Source organism: Saccostrea echinata, unplaced genomic scaffold, assembly GCF_033153115.1.
Source record: "Saccostrea echinata isolate AGI-Se365-2 ecotype Australia unplaced genomic scaffold, CSIRO_AGI_Sech_v1 ptg000025l, whole genome shotgun sequence".
Lineage (NCBI taxonomy): Eukaryota > Metazoa > Mollusca > Bivalvia > Ostreida > Ostreidae > Saccostrea > Saccostrea echinata.
Window position 1 is genome coordinate 17692539 of NW_026889774.1, and position 26101 is coordinate 17718639.

The following is a 26101-nucleotide window of genomic DNA, read 5'->3' on the forward strand; positions in this document are numbered from 1 at the left end:
ATGGTATTCATGAATTAGCGCATTGTTGTCTGTGCCAAAGCTGCTAAAATATGAAGCCCGCTTTTTAAAGTATACATACAGTATCTTCCTGGTACATATGTCACCTGAGTTGGTGAAGGGGGGATTTCAGAGGCAAGGGGTGGGGGGGGGGGAGGGTACCTTGAGATCCCTGGCCCATAGTTCAACTTCCTGATTTCTGAGATTTTAAGTATGATATATAAGCTTATAAATAGCCTAAGTGGCACCCCCCTTCCTACACACACATACATCTTATTATTATACCTCATTATAATTATTCTATACGACACATTATTTGATTGGTTCTAAATTGTCATGTAACAGGGCCCTGTCGTCATCATGCTTTTCATTGGGAACACCACGTGCATTTTCTTTCAATACTTATAAATCGTTCGTTGACGAAAACTCCCGAGAACAGCAGACATCACAAAATTTAAAATAGTAGCATTGAATGCAATGACAAAATTGGCGGTCTTCTTCAAAAAGGATACTTAAAAAAACAAAAGCAAAGAAATCTAAGTGTGAAGTGTCCAAGGGACTTCGGTTAAGAGTTCACTTTACTTTTGGAAAGTTTGTGTTTATTTTTAAATGACCTTGCTTATTTCAGTATAATAAAAATTTATTGCATGAATGCTAAGGAGACATGAAGATTTATTCAACCAAGAAAATTTATATAATTTTTCTTGGCTGGATAAATCTTCATATTTTCCTCACCTCATGTAATAATTGTATAGTATAAAATTGTATACATGTATTTCTCATATGAAGAGATTTTGATTATTAATACTATTTGATTTAGTAAGAATCAATGAATTTCAAAAATTTTGGAGAATTTTTCCTGTAACAAAAGGGAGGGTGTAAAATAAAAGAGTTAGAAAAAAATTATAGATACATAAAATAAATTTTAAAAAATATTTTCAGTATCTTAGAATTTCACTAAATTATATGAAGCTGTCCCATTCAGAAGATTTCATTATAATGATATCATTTTAGTTGAGCATTATTTTATTTATTCTCATCTAAACTTCTCTGAAGGGAAAATTAATAGTTACATGTATTTTTCCCCATTCTTCTTTCTCCTTCTTGAATTTAACCACATTGTTTCACTGTTTTCAGGGACATAAATAACATATACTTATGCCTCTACTGTTCTAAATTATCATTTCAATTATTTTTTGAGAAGACATAAAAACATATTAAATGGTGTATGTTTTCTTTTTCGTTTCTAGGTGATGGTATATAAATTTAATTCATTGAAAGATTATCATACTTAAAATATACTAAGTATAATTATTTACTAATTAAGCTTTTGGAGAAAGGGTGAAAATGCCATAATATTAAAATAATTCATCTGTGCATTGAAACATATAAACTTTCCAGCATTCACAGATAATAAAAAGTCGTTAATTTGAGATTTTTCATATCTAAAATGAATCATCTGACTACAGTTTTCTCTTACTATGAGAAATTCACAATTATTTTTTTATCAAAATGTTTGATAAAACAATGTATTGTTTATAGTAAAATATAGAACGAAAGACTGAAAAATGGAAAAAAAACTTTTGGCGCGTCACTGTACGTTGTCAGTGTAAACAATGAGGACGTCTATACTTACAGTTCGATATACAACCTAGAAACATTAGTTTTTTTGCCTTTAAATTAACACAAGATACCTTTTTATAAATTTAGCAACCCAATAACATCTCAGTTACACCTTTTTACAACACACTTTCTGAAATTTAGACGTTAGGCCTATATGTGTACATTTGCATGTGTTTTGCTTGTTCCCTGGAAATGGAATGAAAATGAAAGAAAAAGTGAGCAAGCTCAGATACCCCACGCTCCCCCATAACTCGACAATGCAACACGTAATGAATGGTAAAGTGCATTTTAAATACACAGTATAATTCAAAAAGGGACATTTCTTGCAAAAAAACATCAAAACTTGCATATAAGGACATTCAAATCTTTGTACAGTTACAAATTTAATTGGGCTGAAGTTTCTAGATAAATAATGAATCAAAATTTCTTGGTAATATAAAAATCTACAAAATATGTCTGAAATACCTACAAAGTTTCAGGAAATTCAGTGCAGGAGTTATGCTGACAAACTGTTATTCAAATTCCTCACAGATTTCGATTTGTTAATGAGTGTAAGTCCATGTCCAACACATGGCAATTTACACAATGAAATAATTGATGGAAACAAAATAATGATGTAGTCATATGAATTCGTTTATATACTGAACTTATGAAATTATTTAAGGCAAAGCATCAATTTGGGGGGGGGGGGGGGGGAACTATCCAAGATTTTGTGTGTGTGCGTTAAATCATTAATATTTTGATCTCAAAATCAATAGGGGTCTTTTAAGGTCATAAAATATTTCACATAAAATTTCATTACAAAAGCTGATTCCAGTGGATTTCCTTATTACCTAGCTGGAAAGTTTCTTCAATAATAGGCAAAACTCTTGAGGCAAAAATTATGGAATCGAATTTCCTGGTAATGTGCACATCTACACACTGTGTACTAAATATCTGCAAAGTTTGACCAAATTCTGTGCAGCGGTTTAAGAGGAGTTGCACTAACAAACTGTTCATCTCTATACTGATAAAGCCAAAAATCTAAGTTGAAAAGTGGCGAAATTCCAAGAAAAATAATGGAATTGGAATTTCCTGGTAATATGCACATCTACACACTGTGTACTAAATATCTGCAAAGTTTGACCAAATTCTGTTTAGCGGTTTAAGAGGAGTTGCGCTGACAAACTGTTCATCTCTATATTCAAGATATGGCTAAATATCTAAGTTGAAAAGTGCCGAAATTCCAAGAAAAATAATGGAATCAGAATTTCCTGGTAATATGCACATCTACACACTGTGTACTAAATATCTGCAAAGTCTGACCAAAATCTGTGTAGCGGTTTAAGAGGAGTTGCGCTGACAAACTGTTCATCTCTATATTCAAAGATATGACCGAAAATCTAAGTTTAAAAGTGGTGAAATTCTAAGAAAAATAAAGGAATCAGAATTTCCTGGTAATATGCACATCTACACAGTGTTCTAAATATCTGCAAAGTTTAAAGAAATTCTGTGCAGCGGTTTAAGAGGAGTTGCGCTGACAGACTGTTCATCTCTATATTCAAGATATGGCCAAAAATCTAAGTTGAAAAGTGCCGAAATTCCAAGAAAAATAATGGAATCGGAATTTCCTGGTAATATGCACATCTACACATTGTGTCCTAAATATCTGCAAAGTTTGACCAAATTCTGTGCAGCGGTTTAAGAGGAGTTGCGCTGACAAACTGTTCATCTCTACATTCACTATATGGCCAAAAATCTAAGTTGAAAAGTGCCGAAATTCCCAGAAAAAATAAAGGATTCGGAATTTCCTGGTAATATGCACATCTACACATTGTGTCCTAAACATCTGCAAAGTTTGACCAAATTCTGTGCAGCCGTTTAAGAGGAGTTGCGCTGACAAACTGTTCATCTCTACATTCACTATATGGCCAAAAATCTAAGTTGAAAAGTGCCGAAATTCCCAGAAAAAATAAAGAATTCGGAATTTCCGGGTAATATGCACATCTACACATTGTGTCCTAAATATCTGCAAAGTTTGATGAAATTCTATGCAGCGGTCTAAGAGCAGTTGCGCTGACAAAAAAACAGGACTGACAGACTGACAGACACACTGACTGACGGACGGGTCAAAAACATTATACCTCACGCAACTTGTTGCGTGGAATATATAAAGTTGGTCGCGGATACGAATTTTTAACAACTGAGTTATAAAAATAATGCATTTTATCATTTAGATTTCTACAAAATAAACATGTATTCAATTGTTATTTATTTTGTACGAATATAATCAAAATACCAAGCTAATATTCCATTCCCCTTATGTCAAGATCTGTATAGCAGACGACTGATAATATCAGAATTTGTAAAAATTCAATGTGGCCACAGTCCACGGCCAGAACGAAACCTGGTTAAATCAATTCCTTTTAAGCTATAGTATTTCTGGTTAAAATATCTTCATGGCCGATGCTTGTGGCCACATTGAATTTTCCCAAAACCGAGTGAAAAGTGAAGAAAATTGCTTGTTTTCCGGATATGACATAGGTTTGGATATTACATAGCAGCATAGAAGCTTGGATCTGCCCAAACGTTTACATATACAAGGACTTAGGATCATAAACTTTATAAATATACATGGTTAGTGAAAATATGCAAACTTTATTTTTTAAGCATTTTGCAGGGCCTGTTGACATTAGCTAACGTACCTAGCTCTTTATATGAGAGAGAGAGGGAGTGAAAGAGAGACCCTCATAACCCCACTCCTCCAATACATATAAATTGACCAAAGAAACATTTTATATCAGTCACACCCATTCTTTAATAAATCTGTTTTGATTTCAGTCAGTCCCAACCTGCATTTTTCTGCTTAAAGTATTACACAAAGTGCACATGTGTTTGGCCTGTCAATCAAAATCAATGTACTGCAATATTCCGTAAGTAGTTTGAAATGATCTTCTGGTCAATTCTTTTCAAAAAAATAAAATGGGGACTTGGCTAGATGGTTAGGAGGAGCTGTGTGTTTATCAAACCTCTCAAATTCTTGCACCTTGATCATATCTCTGTATTTTGAATTTTGATTTCTAAATAAATAATTGAATACTTGTAATCTTTCTTATAGTTACGTGTATGTTAGTATGCTGTCAAAGTATGATATTATTATTTTCTAATCGTCGAACCCTACACACACACACAGTGAAGTTTGTGATAACACAGTGTTCGTTCAATGTCTTGTTTGCAGGGATTTATCAGCCTATTTTGGGAAACACCATTTTTTGGGAATTGGGAAAAAAATTATCGGCTATTTGATGAAATTGGGAAAAATGAAAAAAAAATCTTGCTTACATCATGTATTCAGGTGTAATTCATTTAACATTTCAGCATGAAGTTTAATTTGGGCAACTAAACAGACATTTCAAATATGATCCAACTTCATCATACAAGTAACATGATCAATTATGAATAATAGACTAATAAAACTAAATTTGTCTTCAATGAGTATAAAGTATTTATACAATTTTGGGCAGTACTTGTGTGTGTGAGATTCCAATTTAGGTCATTAGAATCTGTCTCTGAGATTATAAACCTCCTACAAAAAATAATACTAATTAAGTACACATTTTCTCAAAGTCCCCTTTTAATATGTAAAAATGCATTGAGAATTATTTTTCTATCTGAAATAATGCCTGCAGTTCTTAATTCTTATCATTTACTTATAGGTCAATTGAGTAGGTGGAAATAACTTATTAAATCTAAATTATTATTACACAATATCACCATTTTCAGAACAAGAGGCCCAAGGGCCTTAACGGTCACCTGAGTATAATACAACACTAAAGGATCCATGGAAGTATAAAACAAAATTAACTGATAGAGGAAGCAATGTTGCCCAAGAAATTCAAACACAGGTAATCAAAGATTACGAAGCTCACCTCGACAAATGTTATCTATAAGTAAGGCAAATCTCACATCATATTTTTTGCTAGTTAGTGTACATCCCAAGATCAATATCCATGCAAGTTTGGTTTGAGTAGGACTTATAGTTACTTGGAAAAAGACCTGCTCCAAAAACTTTAACCTGGTCACTCATCTGAAAAATCTAGGTCAGATCCAGCATCCGAAGCAAGTGTGGTAGTGGCCATCCCTAGATGCATCATCCATGCAAGTTTGGTTCAGGTAGGGCTTATAGTTACTTGGAAGTGGACTTGCTCCTAAAACTTTAACCGGGACGCCGACGTCGGGGGTATAGCATGAGCTCATCACGACATCGTCGAAGTGAGCTAAAAATCTGGTAAAAATACCCTTGCTTATTGTAATGTGCTAGACCCGACTGATCTCCTTTGGATCATACTTGGTTTTCCCAAGTCTTACAGGGATGATAATGAATGCAAAATATACAAATACAAAGGACACTTGCTTATTGTGTAAGGTATTCAATATATACAGATAATTTTTTTGTCACTTGCCTAGTGCTACAATTCAGTACACACAGACTTGGGTATATACAACGTGGTTATTTGCCACTTGTCACTAATTACAATAAGTCACTCTGGCTCTCTGTGATTCTTTGTTCACTTTGATAAAGTATCAAACAAAATCCAGTCTCCTGTCAACCACAACTCCTCTACAAGTGACACTAACTTAGATCACCACAGAGTATACATTCTGTGTACAATTACAACTTTTGCTAAATATATAAACAATCTTTATGCCAATCTTTTATACTGCTTTCCAGGCAAGAATCTGACTTTGAGCATACTTTGCTCATTTAAACCAAACATTCATTTTTATTTTGTTTCTATATATATATAACATTCTTACTTGTATTCTCATTCAATCAAATAACCTGTTAATTAAATTATAAACAAGGATTTCTTGATTAACAATATTTAGCAAAGGGGAGTAACTCTCATTTGCTTCACATCACAATTGTATACTCTGCCTCCTAGATACCCACAAGCAAAGAAAAGGCACATTTACTTACAATTAAATTAAATACATGTATTTACATTGATATTATTGCATATAGCTTGTTTGCTTAGTACTCAGAGGCAGAGGAGAAGATTTTCAAAGCATTAATGCATTTTGCTAATTAATCAATAGAACCCCACCCAAGCTCAAGAACACCTGACCCAGGGGCCATGAAATTCAAAATTTTGGAAGGAGGAATCCTTTCTCATCATAACTATGTATTTAGTTTGTTTAATTAATACCAAGGGGCAGAGGAGAAGATTTTCAAAGCATTAATTTATTTTGTTATATAATAAATTAGCCCTCCACCCCACCACACATGGAACCCCTGACCAAGGGGCCATGAAATTCACAATTTTGGAAGAGGCACTCTTGCTCATCATAACTATGTACTTAGTTCATCAGCTCAATACCCAGGAGCAGAAAAGATTTTTCAAAGCATTAATTTATTTTCAGTACACTGTATATAGAAAAAAATCCCCCCCCCCCCCCCACATGGAACCCCTCACCAAGAGGGGCCATGAAATTCACAATTTCAGAAGAGACACTCTTGCTCATCATAACTATGTACTTAATTCATCGGCTTAATACCCAGGAGCAGAGGAGAAGATTTTCAAAGAATTAATGCATTTTCACTATATAATCATTAGAGCCCCACCCTAACACCAGAACCTCTGATCCTGGGGCCATGAAATTCACAAGTTTGGAAGAGGCACTCTTGCTCATCGTAACTATGTACTTAATTCACCGGCTTAATACCCAGGAGCAGAGGAGAAGATTTTCAAAGAATTAATGCATTTTCACTATATCTTCATTAGAGCCCCACCCTAACACCAGAACCCCTGACCCAGGGGGAATTGAAATTCACAAGTTTGGAAGAGGGACTCTTGCTAATCATAACTATGTACATTGTACTTAATTCATCGGCTTAATACCCAGGAGCAGAGGAGAAGATTTTCAAAGAATTAATGCATTTTCACTATATATTCATTAGAGCCCCACCCTAACACCAGAACCCCTGACCCAGGGGGAATTGAAATTCACAAGTTTGGAAGAGGCACTCTTGCTAATCATAACTATGTACATTGTACTTAATTCATCGGCTTAATACCCAGGAGCAGAGGAGAAGATTTTCAAAGAATTAATGCATTTTCACTATATATTCATTAGAGCCCCACCCTAACACCAGAACTCCTGACCCAGGGGGAATTGAAATTCACAAGTTTGGAAGAGGCACTCTTGCTAATCATAACTATGTACATTGTACTTAATTCATCGGCTTAATACCCAGGAGCAGAGGAGAAGATTTTCAAAGAATTAATGCATTTTCACTATATATTCATTAGAGCCCCGCCCTAACACCAGAACCCCTGACCCAGGGGCCATGAAATTCACAATTTTGGAAGAGGCACTCTTGCTCATCATAACTATGTACTTAATTCATTGGCTTTAAATACCCAGGAGCAGAGGAGAAGATTTTCAAAGAATTAATGCATTTTCACTATATATTCATTAGAGCCCCGCCCTAACACCAGAACCCCTGACCCAGGGGCCATGAAATTCACAATTTTGGAAGAGGCACTCTTGCTCATCATAACTATGTACTTAATTCATTGGCTTAATACCCAGGAGCAGAGGAGAAGACTTTTAAAGAATTAATGCATTTTCACTATATAATCATTAGAGCCCCACCCTAGCACCAGAACCCCTGACCCTGGGGCCATGAATTTCACAATTTTGGTAGAGGGCTCAATGCTTACTACAATCATGCCAACAGTTTGACTGCTTGATGTCCAGGAGTAAAGAAGAAGATTTTTAAAGATTGCATTAATTTTGGTGGTTTTAGCCCCACCCCTCAGGCCCCAGGGGGGCAGGGGCCATGAAAAGTTTTGAAACTGGCTTAAATATTAGTTGGGTATATGACTGTAATAAATCAGGAAAGAATATAGCATAATGGAGTACCATTCTTGATATATGATGTCATTAATTTGATGCATTTCTCTATTTTAAACGGAAAAAAAGCCTCAAAATGACCCCTTTCAAGGGTTATTTTCCTTAAGAAAATAGTGTCCACAGCTGTCGCCCACATTAATTTTTAGATATGTTGTGTAAAATTCTTTGAAAAATCACATATCTCAAAATCTTTGTGGGCGATGCCTGTGGACAATATTATCTGAAAGAAAATTCCATTGAAAATTGATGTCTTCTGCAACTTTTTAAGAAAATACGGGAAAATGCACAGGTTTATGACGTCACAATTAGCATTTTGAAGGTCATGTGAGAAAAAAGATTTGTATGATCTTTCTGCATAGAATTTCAATAATTCAAAAAGCATGAGTTTTAATTTTTTACATAACTTTTATTTTTAAGAAAAACTCAGGGCAAGATTAGTATTGAAACCGTACCTTGTTCTTGGTTCAGTGGTTCCAGAGAAGAAGCTAAAAATGTTCAAAAGTTTACGACCGATTGACGACGAACGACGTACAACGACAGACAAAAACAGATAGCACTAGACCTTTTTTGTCGTTCAACAAAAACGAAGGGCTTTTCGATGCATTAAATAATAAGGAGCTTAAAACAGCCATAACTCTAACAAAATGAACAACATAAAAAAAAATCACACCGGATCAAGTCTTCAGGAGTTTATGAAAATGGAAACCTAAAGAGTATGTAATTCTCACTAGAGCTCTGCAAAGGGGGGTAACTCTTACATTGTTATTTTGAAAATTACTAAGTTACAATATTTCAGGTCTCTAAAACACCTATAAGGGGTCAAAAAGTGACCCCACGGACCATAATTTTTAAACTGTACCCTTTATGCTGAACTCGGAATCGAAAACTGTTTAAAAATTCATGTAGAAATAAAAAAGTTACATGGGAATATCAGTTTTCAATATTAGCCCCTTGAAATCCCTTATTTTTCAGAAATTCATTTTCAGACCCTTATTGGGTTGGAACATTATCAAAGTCATTATATCACTCAATTTTCACAAGAATATCTTATTTAGTTTAGGAGATATCGTGACATGTGCATTTTCCCATTTAACATGGGAACTCCCATAGACAAATTCAGAGATTCATAAAACCGGAAGTACTTGTCATATGCATACCAAACTTGAAACCTAAAGAGTATGTAAGCCCGCCAACAGATGTGCAAAGGGAGATAACTCTTACTTTATCATATTTGAAATAAATAAAAATTTTATTATTTCAGTCCTCTGTAACTCCTATTAGGGGTCAAAAAGTGACCCAACGGACCATAATTTTTAGATTGTACTCTTTAAGCTAAACCCAGAAAAGAAAACTGTTCAAAATATTCATTAAGAATTAAAAAATTATGGGCAAAGGTCAGTTTTCAACTTTGGCCCCTAGAAATCCCTTATTTTCCAGAAATTCATTTTCAAACCCTAATGGGGTTGAAACAATATCACAGTCATTCTATCACTAAATTTCCACAATAATATCTTGATTACTTTAAGAGATATCGTGAAATATGCAATTTTCCATTTAACATGAGAACTCCCATAGACAAATTTAGAGATTCATAAAACCGGAAGTACTTGTCATATGCATACCAAACTTGAAACCTAAAGAGTGTGTAAGCCTGTTAACTGATGTTCAAAGGGAGATAACTCTTACTCCATTATTTTTTAAATAAATAAAAATTACGTTATTTCAGTCTTCTGTAACTCCTATAAGGGGTCAGAAAGTGACCCACGGACCATAATTTTTAGATTGTTCTCTTTGATCTAAACCCAGAATAGAAAACTGTTTAAAAATTCATTGAGAAATTAAAAAGTTACAGGAAAAAGTATGTTTTCAATGTTGGCCCCTAAAAATCCCTTATTTTCAAGAATTATCTTTTGGTGACCCAATGAGGTCGGTATCACATCAAGGTCATTCTACACTTAAAATCTCATAAGAATATCTTGATTATTTCAAGAGAAAACGTGCCACGACTGATTTCAATTTAACATAGAAACTCCCATAGTCAATTTTCAAAGACCCCTAAAACCGGAAGTTCGGCTCTGACCGATATGAAACTTACAGTATATTTTTTACTTATTAGTCTTAATGTACTTCAATGCTCAAAATAATTTTCAAACCTTAATTGTGACTTTTAAAAATTTCATCCCCCCTTTTTGAATGTTTGAAGTCTTATATCTCAGAAAGTATCAGTAGGTCAAAATCACCATCGCTAACTTTTTTGTAGGAATTGGTCTCTAGAATATATATCCTGAATTTGAGAGTCTAGACATTCAAAATGAGAAAGATTTTAGCTTCTTTAGGTATTTTAGTTTTTCTTTAGTAGAAACCGGAAGTGACTAAACCGGAAGTTCAGTACCTTACATACGCGAGATATTTACATTTCCTATTTAGTGGTTATAAGAGAAATATCCTATTTTTAAAGGTACTCCTCAAATGCTGAACGAAAAAAGTGTTCAGTATAATAATAATAATAATAATAATAAAAAAGACGAAAACAATAGGGCTTTTCGCCTGAAAGCGAAAAGCCCTAAATAGGTCACCTGAGTGACTCAGGTGACCTAAAAAGGAAAGAAATTTGGATTAAAAGTTGATGTTTATAGTGTTTTTAAATGTGTTATGACTGTAGCTTTGCTAAACGAGTTAAATTTAGGAAAATTACAGACAATCTGACAGTTTTACCTAGTGTTTTTCCAAGATAATTAAATATAAGAGCATTGTTCACCAATTGAGAAAAAATACTGCCAAATTGGGAAAATTTGAACTAATTTTCAATTGGGAATGGGGCCGAATTTCGGGCCCAGAGAAAGTACTAATAAATCCCTGGTTTCTCTGTATAAATGTTCGCAAACAATTTTTCAAAATGTTGTAATCCAATATATAAGACGTGGCACACAAAATGTTGTAATCCAATGTGTAAGACAAAAGCTAGTATATACATATATGAAATGGCGTTGCAAAAGTTAGTGAAAAAGGACATTCAAAACGCTACTTTCTATACAGGTTTATTTGCATAATTTTTATGATATGTATAGTTTTGATAGAGGTCTATCCATGGGTGCCAAATGCATTATTATACAAAATATCGGTCATTGTAATCAAAGTACCTTAAGTACTGAAAGGGTATTTTCTACTTATTTCTTTCTTCCACAGTAAATATATGTATGTTTTTTTCTACATACAGAAAACCAAATTCTTAGAGATTAAGAGAAGAACGGAAGACTTTTTTGTTGCCATGGCAACAAGCGTCTATTTATTTTTCTTATCATCATAATTTTTTGCTGTTTGATTATTTAGTTTGCTAAATATTTTCTTCATGCAGTAAATATTTAACAGCGCCTAAATACACACGTACATGCTTTTATCTAATAAGAAACATGAAGGTATATGTACACTGTATAATGCATCAAATGTACACTGCATGTCCATAAGTATGTGTTTTTTTTATTTCTTTATTTTTATTAATTCATTTTGTTGACAAAAAGCGATATACACGCAGGTAGGTTAAGGCTTCCTGAAGAATATCACAGTGCACTCTGTGCCTTCACATCTCTGAACTACCAAAATATGACGTCATAATGGAAAATGACGTCAAGTCACTGCAAACTTGAAGTGTTATGACGGGGAGAGTGTCATGAACTTTACACTTTATTTCAAACTGCATGTAAAATGCTAGATAGCTATTGCAAAATTCATGGGTTGTTAAAGGTTTTTTAAGTCTTATATGTCCGAATGTTTTAAAAAATATACCGCTTACCTACCCTTGATTGAAATTCAGCATGTTCAAAATGCTTATGAAAAATATACTTTTGAAATGTACTCTGTTTTATACCCTTGGTTGGAGGTAGAATTTATTTTGTGTGTATAAAAGAGTCTGGCGCAGGTGATTAATAAGGATTAACCTGAGAATTTTTGTGGAAATCTGTAAGAAGAGGTTATTGTCTAACTGGACAGAGCCATTTTATGGAGTTAGTGAACCTAGCTCTTTTTCATACAGAATGATGAATTTAGTTGATATTTTTAAAAGTATTATCAGAACTGAATGAAATTTATAATTATTCTAAATCTATTTTAAAAAAAACAACATGTTTATGTCTGCACTTTTCAATAAGCATGATGTCCAAGTAAATTTGTGAGAAAAATCATTTGATTTTTCAAAAATGTTTTCTACCATTCATAAGACAAATATATTTTGTGCAAAATCCATCCATTCTACAGTGAAACATCCTTTGGTATATGAACCCAGAATTTCATATACATTTTATTATGTTGAAGCTGTCCTTGCCAGGAAATCACCCTTGGCTATAAGAACCTGATTTTTAGCATCCATTTTATTTCATTACTGCTGTTGAAGGGATATGAAAAGATATGAGAAAAATCGATCCTATTTTTTAAAGTTTTAAATACAACAGCATTTGTAATGATTAAAAGACTTAATCTATCAATTTTTTTTGTTCATATATGTATATACAGTGTTTGAAACAACTGTGTGCACGACCGCCCGAGATGCACAAATTTTGCCACGAGTGAACAGATCTGCACATATGGACGCCCTGCTTGACATGTTAAAATTTGCAATAAATTAAAATTCATATATTTGATAAATCTTTTTCAAATCAACCAATAGTATCTGTAGCAGAGTGTAAGAAGCAAGAGGGATAGAACTCGTCATCCTTAAGAACCGGGTTCAAAAATCTGGCCCCATTCACGTTATCGCTAAAAACAAAGTTATAAAAGACAATTATTTTCTCTGGCTAGTAAATTTTTGGCAGGACTGACAACTTTCACTAGCAGTCAGCCCTGCATGTCTTGCTAATTTTATGTTGAGTTTCAAACACTGTTATGTATATTATCTTAAAGACAAACCATTAAAAACATCACAACCCGCTCCACGTCGTGGAATGCTCAGCTTTGGACCAAACTGCCATTTTTTCACCTCTGGATCATAGATCTCCACTGAATTTAAGCAAATCCATGCATCGGTACCACCAATAACATAAATCTTCCCCATGAATGTACACACAGCTGCCTGGTACCTTGCTATTGAAAATGGAAATGAAAAAAGCATGTAATAAAATAACCAGAAGTCTCTGATGAGACTGTAGCTCTATTGAACAGCTATAAACAGAATAATGATCCTTGGTTAGTCTCTTTTTGTGCCAAGTTATATTGAAATCAGATCAAAACTGGAGGAAGAGTAGTGTTTTGAAAGTATTTTCACAGAAATTTCTATTATTAAAAACCATGGCAACACCATGATATAAAAAATTAGGTATTTTAATGCAGTCTACCTGTGTGCTAAATTATATTGAAATCAGACCAAAGCTAGAGGAGATGTAGCATTTTGAATGTATTTCACAGACATTTCTATCATTAGTAACCATGGCAACACCGTTCATCAAAATCAAAAACCGATATTCAGAATTATGTATCTTAGTATAGTCTACTTGTGTGCCAAATTATATTTAAATCAAACCAGAACTGTAGGAGGAGCAGCATTTTGAAAAATTGTTTACAGATCTCCAGACAGACACACAGCTAGACAGACATATGATGGACACACTACTATCGCATAAGCTCCTCTGGTCTCTGACCAGTAGATCTAAAATTGATGAAGTCATTCACTTACTCCGTTTAACTAAACCTTACCCAGGAAGCTCCCACTTGTCTTTCAAGACATTGTGCATATTATTCTATATATTCAAATATTTATTTCCAAACTTTCTAAAGAAAGTTCAGGTACAGTACCGACCGGACACAACCTAACATCAGAGCGAACCCAAAGCGCACCCCGGGTTCGCTTCCTGGGTTCGCTCGGGGTCCGCTGCGGGACCGCTTTCAGAAAATTTGGGACCGCTCTGGGTGCGCTTCGGGTTCGCTCTGCGTTTGCTCGGTGTCAGCTCTGGGTCCGCTAGAGCGAACCCGGCGTTCGCTTTCCGGGTTCGCTTTACGCACTCATGCGTGAAGCGGACCCCGCTTTAATCTTGCCACCAGTAAGCCCCGCCCCTTGTATATTCCAAATACAGTAGTGAAATCGATCATTACTGCTTTTAAGGCGATCGAAACATGTACATGTAATTGACAATATGGAGAACGTTGATATAAATTTTCAAGAATTTCACCGTACATTCGACGTAGAATTATCACTTTTATTTTTCTTAACTTACAAGCTAAGTATATCTCGAAAGAAAAAAAAGAAGAAAAAGTGTTAAATTTATTTTCGATGTATCGGATGGAGTGAAATTGATATGAGTATCTTAATAAAAAAACTTCAAATTCATTTGTTTACATTATTCGTGCGTTTTAAAATAATTTGGAACTTCCAATTATAATTGCAATTGCTAAATCGTAATTTAAATGTTTGAAAGACAAAAAACTGAATTATGATCTTATCTATGAAATAGCTGAGACATACTGTACACGTATAATGCGAATTTTCATGTTTAGCAGTTTACATTTAAGCTAGGTTGTTGTCCATTACATGTATATGTAGGTCGAGATAATCACTAAAAATTCTCATACAGTGTAACTTGAGTTTCGTTTTACAGATCATTTATAATTTACTTCCATGCTATACATCATTGTTTTATAAGGCGAGTTTAACGGAAGACTTATATATATATATATATATATATAAAAAACAATAACAACAATCAAAAAACCAAAACAAACAAAAACTAATAACTTGTCCACTGATAAGAATATATTATTTTTTTAAGTTGTTTTCAAATACATGTGAATGATCATTTGAATAGTTTGTGTTCCTTACTGGTTCATGACCCCCCCCCCCCCCCCCCCCCCCCCCGCCCACTACTTACATGTACATAGAGCATGTTAACAAACAAAATCCTAAATGTTTAAAAATAAATAAAAATAAGAAAGAAAACAAACAAAACAAGAGTTCAATAACTGTAAACTCGCATGATTAAGTAGATGAAATAAAGATAATAACGCCCGATGTTTGTTTTTTTTATTGTTTTATTTCGATGAGCCCCCCACTCCTCTCCGTACTCGAATTGTTTTCTATGGTCCGGTTGTAGCGATTTTAATTTCAAATAATATACAGTGTTCTCTCTCTCTCTTTCTCTCTCGTAAAGCTATTTTACTAATTTTCAGCATGCAGGTGGCAGCAAATTACATGAACATGTACTCTTCATGCGACGTACCAAAGAACTATGACGTTTCCAAATTCAAAAATCAAAAAAAAAAGAAAAGAATAATAATAATTGAATTTTTCATTGATAACGTGCCCAGACGAGGTACATAAGGGGCATCGAATGTAGGGGGAGTATATACTCAGGTATACCGTGACCATGGAGACAGTATACATCCGGCTTACAAGTGTCAATTAAAAAAAACCCATCGCAATTGCTCTTAGCACCCGCAATATCTTCGAAATAGGTGGAAGATTTTTTTCGTATTGACATAATGCACATTTATGCTGTACAATGTACATGTACATTTAATTTTTTCATGATCAATTATCAAGATCGATAATTTCGTTGGTGATCTGTATGAATTTAAACGTGCATGTAAATTGAAATAATAAATAAAAAATAATTGAATTAAAGCACGTACATGTTCTTATACTGTATCTTGAGATAATAAAATTCTATAATTTATCGGAGACCAGTTTTTTTAATCCTTTTTTTTTTTTAGTAACAATTGTTATAACAATTATTATCTTCTTTTTTTCTATTATGAATTAATGTACTTATTGTCTGATAAATTTACGCAGTGCATATTTATATATTAATGGATTTTAAAAATATAAAGAAAATAAATATGTAACTATGCATGTAACATGCTACCTGGATAATAAAAATATATAATGTATCAATACATTTTAAATATAAAAAATAACGAAAATAGATGTGTAAATATTGCATGTTGTCTGGAGAATTAAAATATATAAATGTAAAATCATGTTTAAAAATCATATATATAATATTTTTATTATTCACACGCTTTGCTTGTACAGTGTTTAGATTACAAACTGGCATGTTGACTGGTCGATGCGCTGATGGTCAATGCATTTTATCACTTATCCTGATTGTCAGACCTGTTCGGCATGTTGATTGGTCGACGCGCTGATGAGTTAATCGCTAATCTTGATTGACAGCTCTGTTACGCAACACCGAATGCGAGTTCGCTTTCTGGGACCGCTACTGAATTTGGGGTTCGCTTTCAGCGTTCGCTCTGGGTTCGCCGCGGGTTCGCTACGGGTGCGCTCCGGGTTCGCTCGGGGTCAGCACTAGCGGACCCCAAGCGAACCCAGAGAGCGAACCCGGGGTGCGCTCTGGGTTCGCTTTCTGTTAGGTTGTGTCTGGTCGGTACTGTATGTTGTTGTTACCCCATTCTGTCCGTCCATCTGTCTGTCACACATACTTGCCAACCTCCAACATGTAAAAATCTGGTCATGACCAGATTTGGAAAGTAAAAAATCTGGTCATAACGCGTAACGACATTCATGACATATTTACCATGATTAAATTCATATATATATCTATATTTATATAGGTATTTGTGTATTGAGAATTCTTTTATTAAAAATAGGCTTTAACTTACAATGACAAAAAATTTATATATACTGATTAAATTTACATGTTAAAAAAGAGCAATGAAGGTTTCATTATTCAGTATTGACCTGAATTAAGTGTGCATTTTTTTTTTTAAAGAAAGCCTTTTCAGAATCTGCAATGCTGATTTGAAGCACATGTTTGTGCTAAATTTGAAAGTATTCAAATATTGGTTTTGAAGTTATCCCCCCCCACCCCCCGAATTAATTCAATTAACAAGTGCAATATGTATTAAATGTACAGTTAGGCCTACACTATCTTCGATCATTTTATTTCATCTGATGAAAATTGTTTTCCAAGATTTCTTGATATGTACATAAATATCGTTTCTCTTTTTTCTTGGTTCAATGTGTTCCTACTGGCCCTTTGTCTTGTCAAAACAACTCCCAGGTAATTGTTTACACCTGCACAGATAATTTACTGGTACACGGCCTACTGAATCGGTATTGTTTACGTAGATCCAAGCTTGGGTTGTAACTGGAAGTTAAAAGTGCAACCTAATTTACGAAGCAAATCCGGAAATCGGGAGATTTTCGGGTTGATCGGCAAAGATCGGGTGAAACGCATGACCCGCCGTGTCATAAAAAATAATCGGGTTAAGGGTAAAAAAATCGGGTGTAACCCGACGAAATTGGGTGAGTTGGCAACTATGCTGTCACAATATCTTCTTCATCAAAGTCCTATTTTATTTTAAGCAGTAACCAATTAATCTTTTGAAATATGATAGGTAGGTTGCTGTAGTTTTACAATTAAGTTTTGGAATTTTAATATTACCCTAGGGGCAAAACAGGGGCCAAAGAAAGATGTTCTTCTACAAAGACCTGGTTCCCAGAACTCCTCTTACATTTTACGCAGTAGCCTAATCATCTTTTTGAAGATGATTGGTGTTGTCCTGCAAATGTGAAATAGGTTTTGGAATTTTCAATTTCACCCCAAGGGTCAAATGGGAGTGGAATATGTTTTTTTTTACTATGACCTGATTCCTGAAACTCTCTTACGTTTTAAACAGTAGCCTTATTACCTTTTGGAAGATGATAAGTGGTGTCCTTTTGATGTGCAATAAGGGTTTGGAATTTTCATTTTCACCCTTGGGGTCAAATGGGGGGGTTGAAAATGATGTTTTTTATACACAAACACCCTAGTTCCCAGAACTCCTCTATACTTCCTGCAGTAGCCTAATCATCTTTTGGAAGATGATTGGTGGTGTCCTGTAGATGTGCAATATGGTTTTGTAATTTTCATTTTCACCCTGGTGGGTCAAATGGGTGTCGCAAAATTGACGTTTTTTTTTAAATACCAAAACACCCTGGTTCCCAGAACTCCTCTTCTATTTTCTGCAGTAGCATAATTATATAGGAAAATCTTTTTCTCAAGAACAGCAAAGCCATGTTTAGTCATATTGATATGGAAGCATCCTCAGGTAGTGTAGATTCATGTTTGTTCAAATCATGATTCCCGGGGTAGGGTGGGGCCACAATGGGGGATAAAATTTTTACATTGGATTATATAGGAAAAAATCTTCAAATTATTTCTTAAGAACAGCAAAGCCATTGTAATATTTATGTATTTTGAGATGACCCCTCCTCATCTTCGTATGAATATGTTATTATAGATGGTGAATACTGAATCACATATCAGTGTGAATTGTTTTGTATATTATCTAATTATATTTTACCTGGATTTTTCAAGAAAGTATTGAATTGTCAGCTTTTTGTTTAGTCTTAATTGTTACCGTTGTAAAAGTTTAACAGAGGAAAGTTGGATTGACACGTGTTGTATAGACATCTACAGATATTTTACGAATTTACAGCTATATTTAAAGGATCTAATCAGAGTACTTGTATTATATTGTCCTCTAAAGAATGATGTTGATGTAAATTATTAATAATTTTACTTACAGTAAAATTGCAGTATTTTTCATTGTACAATATTCACCATGCTTGTGTTCTATTTTTGGTCTAGGTTGACCTCTATTTCCGGATCAATCTCCATATTTATATTTTTAACCTCATTAATATTCATTTTCTGTCAATTTCAAAGAATACCGACTTGTATTGTGAAACAGGTATGTAATTATTGTTTATGTGTGAAATGTTATATAAAATGGTATTATTGGTAGAATTATTTGCAATATTAATTTTATTTTTATCTTGAGAACTATTTTTCGTATACAGATTCATATAGATTCATATAATTCATATGCGTTAATACAAATTCGTTAGGAAACGGAGTGTGATTTGTCCTTACGGAATATAACTACGGAAATTCCGCAAATCCAAAGTTGGTCTGCTTCTCAGCTTTTTCTTACACTTAGTGTTTATTTTGGCTATCACTTTAAAATTGATTGAGGTAAAATTCTTTGAGTTTTTAATTGGTAATTAGAATTTGAAATTAATTAATAATTCTAAATATTTTATCTTTGGCAATTTGTAGGTTCTTTCTCTAAAATATTGGCTTTAGTCACATATCTTGATTATTTCAGGATCCGACTTTACTAAATTTTCTTTCAAATAATTTATTGAGAAATTATCTAATTCATAGTTAATTCTTCAGGAGATCACATATCTTGATTATTTCAAGATCAGATTTCTTGAATAAATATTTCTAAAACTTTGCTAGACAAATCACATCTACCATTTTGACAATTTATCAAAATAATAACTTCTCTTAATTAATAGTAAAGTCACATTTCTGGATTATTTCCAGATCTGACTTCTTGTATTGGGGTTTTGTTAAGAAAAGTCTGGAAATTATAAAAATTATAAATTATTTTTGCTCGGTTGTGGATATTATTACCTTCTTGTTGAGACTTATGGATATTATATTTCATAAAAGTTTGTAATTAGAAAGCAGACTCAATAAATTCCTGAAAACTTAAATTTTGAGTTAGTGTTGTTGACTCAGTGTTTAAAAGGGGAGATAATCCCTTAACTTCTAGAACCACTACAGCATTAAAATTTTTGGTGTCAGAAGTGGGTTAGCCATTGAGCGCTATCCCGTTACAATTTTGGTGTCAGAAGTGGGATCCACAAATCTTAGGAGTGGATCCAGAGATACGAACTCTTTGGTTCTTTTACTTTAACCACTGAGTCATATATACCAGACGCCAAGCAGCTCTTCAAGGAGAGGACAATAGAAATATGATGGATGATGAAATGAATAAATCAGAGACACAGAAAACCAGCAATGTGGCACAAAAGCCAACGACCCATGAGATACATGTCATCACTGGAGCAAGTGATGGAGAGAACTTAACAGAATCTGAAGATGACCAAGTAGTCAATGAATACATATACCCCACACATGAAAGGGTACTTTCCCCAAAGATTACAGTACAGACTCCACACAAAGTTGCAAGCTTAGGCTTGAGTCAAATTTCTACAAGTACAAACAGTAAGCTCAAGACTTGTACTAAAACTGGTCCAGGTAATGTCCAATGTCAAAGTCAAATGACTCCTTTGACGGAGGGAGATCACTCAAGTCAAGATGGTGAGTTAGTAAATATAAATGAGAATTTAATTTACAGTCTTAGTCAGGTTATCAGTGGAGCTTTCAACAGAATAACGGAAGATCTAAGTAAGGTTGTAAGTAATACAAACCAAGCAAGTCATATCAATCAAGGAAATGATACTCAAAAGGATCAAGTCATTATCAATGAAAGTAAAATTATTAACAGTCTCAGCCAAGTAATCAATAACGCCTGTCATAGGATGACAGATGATTTGGGTAAGATCCTTAGCAATGCTAACCAAGATAGTCCAGTCAACCAAGAAAGAGAAACCAATGGTGATGATCAAAGACTCAGAGGGAGGAGTAAAATCCAAAGGAAACCTACAACAGCCTGCAGAGTTAACAGAAAGACATCAAGGATGAGATTACCATCAGCCACTGGTTTTACTACCTCTGAGCTTGGTGAGGACTCAGACACCGATGCTGGAAAAACAGCACAGTCAAGTGGTTCCATGTCAACCCCAAAGATATTTGGTAACAGAAATTCCAGTCATTCAGTAAAACTTCCAGCCTTTAAGGGAGAGTCTGATGAGAAATGGAAAGCTTACATAAACAGATTTTAAGCAGTAGCTCAACACAATGGTTGGACTGACAAAGAAAAATTAGGTCAATTGTTGCCAAGGTTACAGGGCCATGCAGGTGAGTTTGTGTTTGAGGAGCTTAGACCAGTCGTTTTGTCCAATTATAAGAAACTCCTCAAAGAATTAGAAAGTCGTTTTGGCATTATTGAGACCAACAAGACATATCAGACTAAATTTCGACGCAGAGACCAGAAAAATGGAGAGTCTGTGCAGGATTATGCTGTTGAACTTAAGAGCCTATACAATAAGGCATATCCAGATAGGGTTAACAAAACGAAACAAGAAGACTTAGTTTCCAGATTTTTACTTGGTTTATCAAGTGAGAAAGCTCACTTGCATGTAGAATTGAACCGGGATCCTTTAACTATTGAAGAGGCCACAGAGTTTGTCATTGAGTATGAGGAAGCTACTAGATATCCTAGAGCAGATGACGAGCGAGATTATGCCTACCGCAGAAGACCTGTGAGACAAGTGTTCAGTAGTAAGAATCAATCCTCACAAGGAGAAACTTCTCACAAGGATAGCAAAACCCAAACAGATAGTTGGAATCAAAGATGACAACACAGTAGACCCACAGGGAAGAATCCCTCTAGAAACTCAGATAAACAAGGTCAAAAGGGATCAGAGTCAAATTTTATAACAAAAATTGAGTTGAAACAGGTCATCCAAGAAGTTTTAATTGCAGTTCAGCCCAATAATGGAAGTCAAGTACAAAGACCAAGGAAACCTTTAATTTGCTTTAAATGCAGCGTCAGAGCAAGGGCACTATGCTGGAAGCTGCTCCAGTGAGAAAAAGCAACAAGTAACATGTGATAGTGCACCATTAAATCCTGGTGCAAATGTCTTCAAGCCTTCGTTAAACTAAATCGGATCAGCTCTGTTGGCTGAGAGATGACCCCGTTGAATTTTAAAAATGGCCCAACTCTTGAGTGTTCTATTAATATTGATAATAATCTTTCTATTTCTAGTCATAAGAAAATAGAGGACGACCTTGGTGCTGAGGGAAAAAGATTCTATAAATATTATGACAGCTGATATCTGCAATACAAACTTGGACAAACTTCATACTGCTGTATTTAAAGGCAAAAGTCCTAAGAATGTCTCTGAACAGCAGCTGAATTTAGTGCTCGGAGTGGTGCCAGATGGGGTGGTGCCAGATTTTGAAAGTCTTGAAAACATTCAGGTAGACTGTGGGGTGGTACCTGGATAAGCAAGTCTTGGACATAGTCAGGTAGACTGTGGGGCAGTACCTGGAATAGAAAGTCTTGGATAAAGTCAGGAAGACTGTGGGGTGGATCCAATTTCTGAATCCCTTGATAGTAGCCGGGTAGACTACAGGGATGGTACATGTACTTATAACCTAGGAGACAGTCAGGTAGACTGCCCAGAGTTAAATGTTAATGCAAGTCAGGTAAACTGCAATTTATATTTGTTTACTATTCCAAGTTTGAGTCTTAATTTTGTTGCAGATGAAATCCACAGCTGCAGTCAGGAAGACTCCTGTAGACCAGTACAAGATGGATGTAACTAATTCTGAAAATTTTCAGCACCATGGTTCCTCTGTTGAATATATCCTCAGGCAGATAAATGGGTGTCCTGGGATATATATAAGTGGTTCTGTACAGGGTGTAGAAATAGAATGGACCACTGACACAGGAGCCACCAGATCAATCATATCCAAGAGAATTTTTGAAAGAATCCCCAAAGAATCAAGACCACAACTTAAACAGTCAAATTCACTTACTAATGTTAATGGGGAACCCTTGAATGAGTTGGGTAAAGCCATTTTTTAGGATCAACTGGGCCAAGTAAAATTTACAGAGGAAATTATTGTGGCTGAAATTCAGGATGAAGCTCTTTTAGGTTTAGATATCTTATTAAAAGAAGAAAATGGACCTGTTAAAATAGAACTGCATGACAACTCCATTACCTTCAGAGGAAATAAAATCTAAGTCACACAATTGACAGAGAAAACTAGAAGGGTCTTAGCAGCAGAGAATTTTGTAATTCCTGCATGCAGCAAGCAAATTAATTGGTGTTTTTGTTGACAGGTTTGAAAGTGACAAGGATTTACCTAACTATGTATTTTGTATTGAACCTTTAGAAGATTTCAGTAATAGATTTTCTCTTCTGATGGTGTCATGTTTGACAGACTTAGAAAATAAAGTTTGAACAAAAATAAGGGTAATGAATCCCTTCAAGACAGATGTTATTATAAAACAAGATGAAATTTTAGGGGAAGCTGAACTTGTAAATCCTCAAAATGTAGAGGTAATCTTGTCTTCAGAAAGCATCTACAGCATGTGCTACATTTCAAAGACTCATGGAGCTCATATTACAAGGTCTTAATTGGCAAACTTGTATCATTTATCTTGATGATATTGTTGTATTTGGTTCTTCTTTTCAGGAACATCTACAAAGAGTAGAAGATGTATTATCAAGAATACAAGACTCTGGAATGAAATTGAAACCTGAGAAATACAACCTTTTCCAAACTAAAGTAACCTTTCTAGGACATGTTGTCTCATCTGAGGGAATACTCACAAATCTGGAAAACATTTCTAAGATTTTACATTGGCCTAAACCTACTACTGTCACAGAAGTTAGACAACTGCTCGGGATGGGGAGTTATTATCAGAAATTTATCAAGGATTTTGCTCAATTAGTGAGATCTTTAGTCGAGTTGACTAAAAAGGGGAGACAATTCATATGGACCGATGATTGTGAAGATGTCTTTCTCAAACTTAAAGATTGTTTTACTACACCAGATATGCTTGCTTATCTATTAGATGAAGGTCGAATACATTTTAGATACAGATGCTAGTGATGTTGCAATTGGAGGTGTCCTGTCACAAATACAAAATGGAACTGAGAGGGTCATTGCATATGGGAGTCCGTCTTTAAATAAGTCAGAGAAAAATTATTGCATTACAGATAAAGAGTTACTAGCTCTGCATTACTTTGTTGAATATATCAGGCAATACCTACTTGGAAGGAAGTTTACAATTCGTACTGACCACCAGGCTTTAGTCTGGTTATTCAAACTTAGAGAGCCTAAAGGTCAAATAACATGGTGGTTGGAGATTCTCTCTTAATTTGATTTCTCTATACAGTATCACCCAGGTCCAAAACATGGTAACACTGATGCTTTGAGCTGATGTGAAAACCCAGCTGATTGCACATGTTCTGAAACCGATAGTTTAGAGTATTTAAAATGTGGCCCCTGCAATAAATGTGTTAAAAGAGCATCAGAAATGCAAAGTTCTTTCTTGCAGATTTTTTTCTGAAATGGCCCGCAAGGATACTGCCCAAGTGACTTCACTACAACCTATGACAGAAATAACTAGAGCTGTAAAGACTAGGAACAAGGGAATCCCAGACAGAAAGAGGGATAGATCACCAATTAGAAGGAAGAGCCCTAGGAAGTTTACAAGAGGAAGTTCCAGGTTTGGTTTTAGGAGATGAATTTTATATAAGATTAATAATAATCAGGATCCGACTTTACCAAATTTTCTTTTAAATAATTATTGAGAAATTATCTAATTAATAGTTAATTCTTCAGGAGATCACATATCTTGATTATTTCCAAAACTTTGCTAGACAAATCACATCTACCATTTTGACAATTTATCAAAATAATAACTTCTCTTAATTAATAGTAAAGTCACATTTCTGGATTATTTCCGGATCTGACTTCTTGTATTGGGGTTTTGTTAAGAAAAGTCTGGAAATTATAAAAAATTATAAATTATTTTTGCTCGGTTGTGGATATTATTACCTTCTTGTTGAGACTTATGGATATTATATTTCATAAAAGTTTGTAATAATATAGAAAGCAGACTCAATATATTCCTGAAACTTAAAGTTTGAGTTAGTGTTGTTGACCCGGTGTTTAAAAGGGGAGATAATCCCTTAACTTCTAGAACCACTATAGCATTACAATTTTTGGTGTCAGAAGTTGGATAGCCATTGAGCGCTATCCCGTTACACCATGTTTGGTCATATTGATATAGAAGCATCCTCGGCTATAAATGTAGATTTAAGCTTGTTTAAATCATGACCCCCAAGTCTGGGTGGGGCCAAATGGGGAATCAAACTTTTAAAAAGGAATAAATAAGGAAAAGTCTTCTTTACAAGAACAGCAAAGCCATGTTTAGTCTTATTGATATGGAAACATCCTCAGGAAGTGTAGATTCAAGTTTGTTCAAATCATGACCCCCTGGAATAGGGTGGTCCACTTTGTACATATAATTGAACATATGCATGTATAGGAAAAAAATCTTCAGATATCTTCTCAAGAACAGCAAGGCCATGTTTATTCACATTTATATGGAAGTATCTTGAGGTAGTGTAGACTCAAGTGTGTTCGAATCATGACCCTGAGGGTTAGGGTGGGGCTACATCTATAAAAATCATGACACCTGGGGTTATAGTGGGGTCACAATAGGGATGAAAGTTTTACATAGGAATGTATAATAGAAAAAATATTTTCTCCTGATGAAGAACAGCAGGGCAGTATTGACAAGTTATACAAAGGAATATAAAGGATGTATCAATAAAAATTTTCTTCTTAAGAACAGCAAAGCCCCCCCCCCCTTTACCACTTTCATATTTAAACTTTTCAATACAGTAAACTTGGTTATAGCGAAGTCCTGAGGAGCCGTGAATTTAATTTGCTATATCCGTAATTTGTTATATGTAACAAATTCGTTTTATTATATTTAGCGAATTCGCAATATACAAGTTTTTCTTCAAGTATTACTACCGAATATGTTAGGGAAGCAAATATTACAAAACATACCTTGGATAACTAAGGTTTTATTATGAATTGAATCTTATATACAAATACATACCAAATATAAAGTGACTTCAATGTAT

The 26101-nt window shown here is 34.5% G+C and overlaps 1 protein-coding gene across 1 annotated transcript in view; it reads right to left on the reverse strand.

Moving 5' to 3' along the window:
• The window catches only part of LOC133192071 (influenza virus NS1A-binding protein homolog A-like), a 204720-nt gene that overhangs the window by 16194 nt on the left and 162425 nt on the right, over window positions 1-26101 (reverse strand). The window contains exon 11 of the mRNA XM_061327915.1: window positions 13420-13593. Within this exon, the coding sequence (XP_061183899.1) occupies window positions 13420-13593 (174 nt within the window). The remainder of the gene's footprint in view (window positions 1-13419; window positions 13594-26101) is intronic.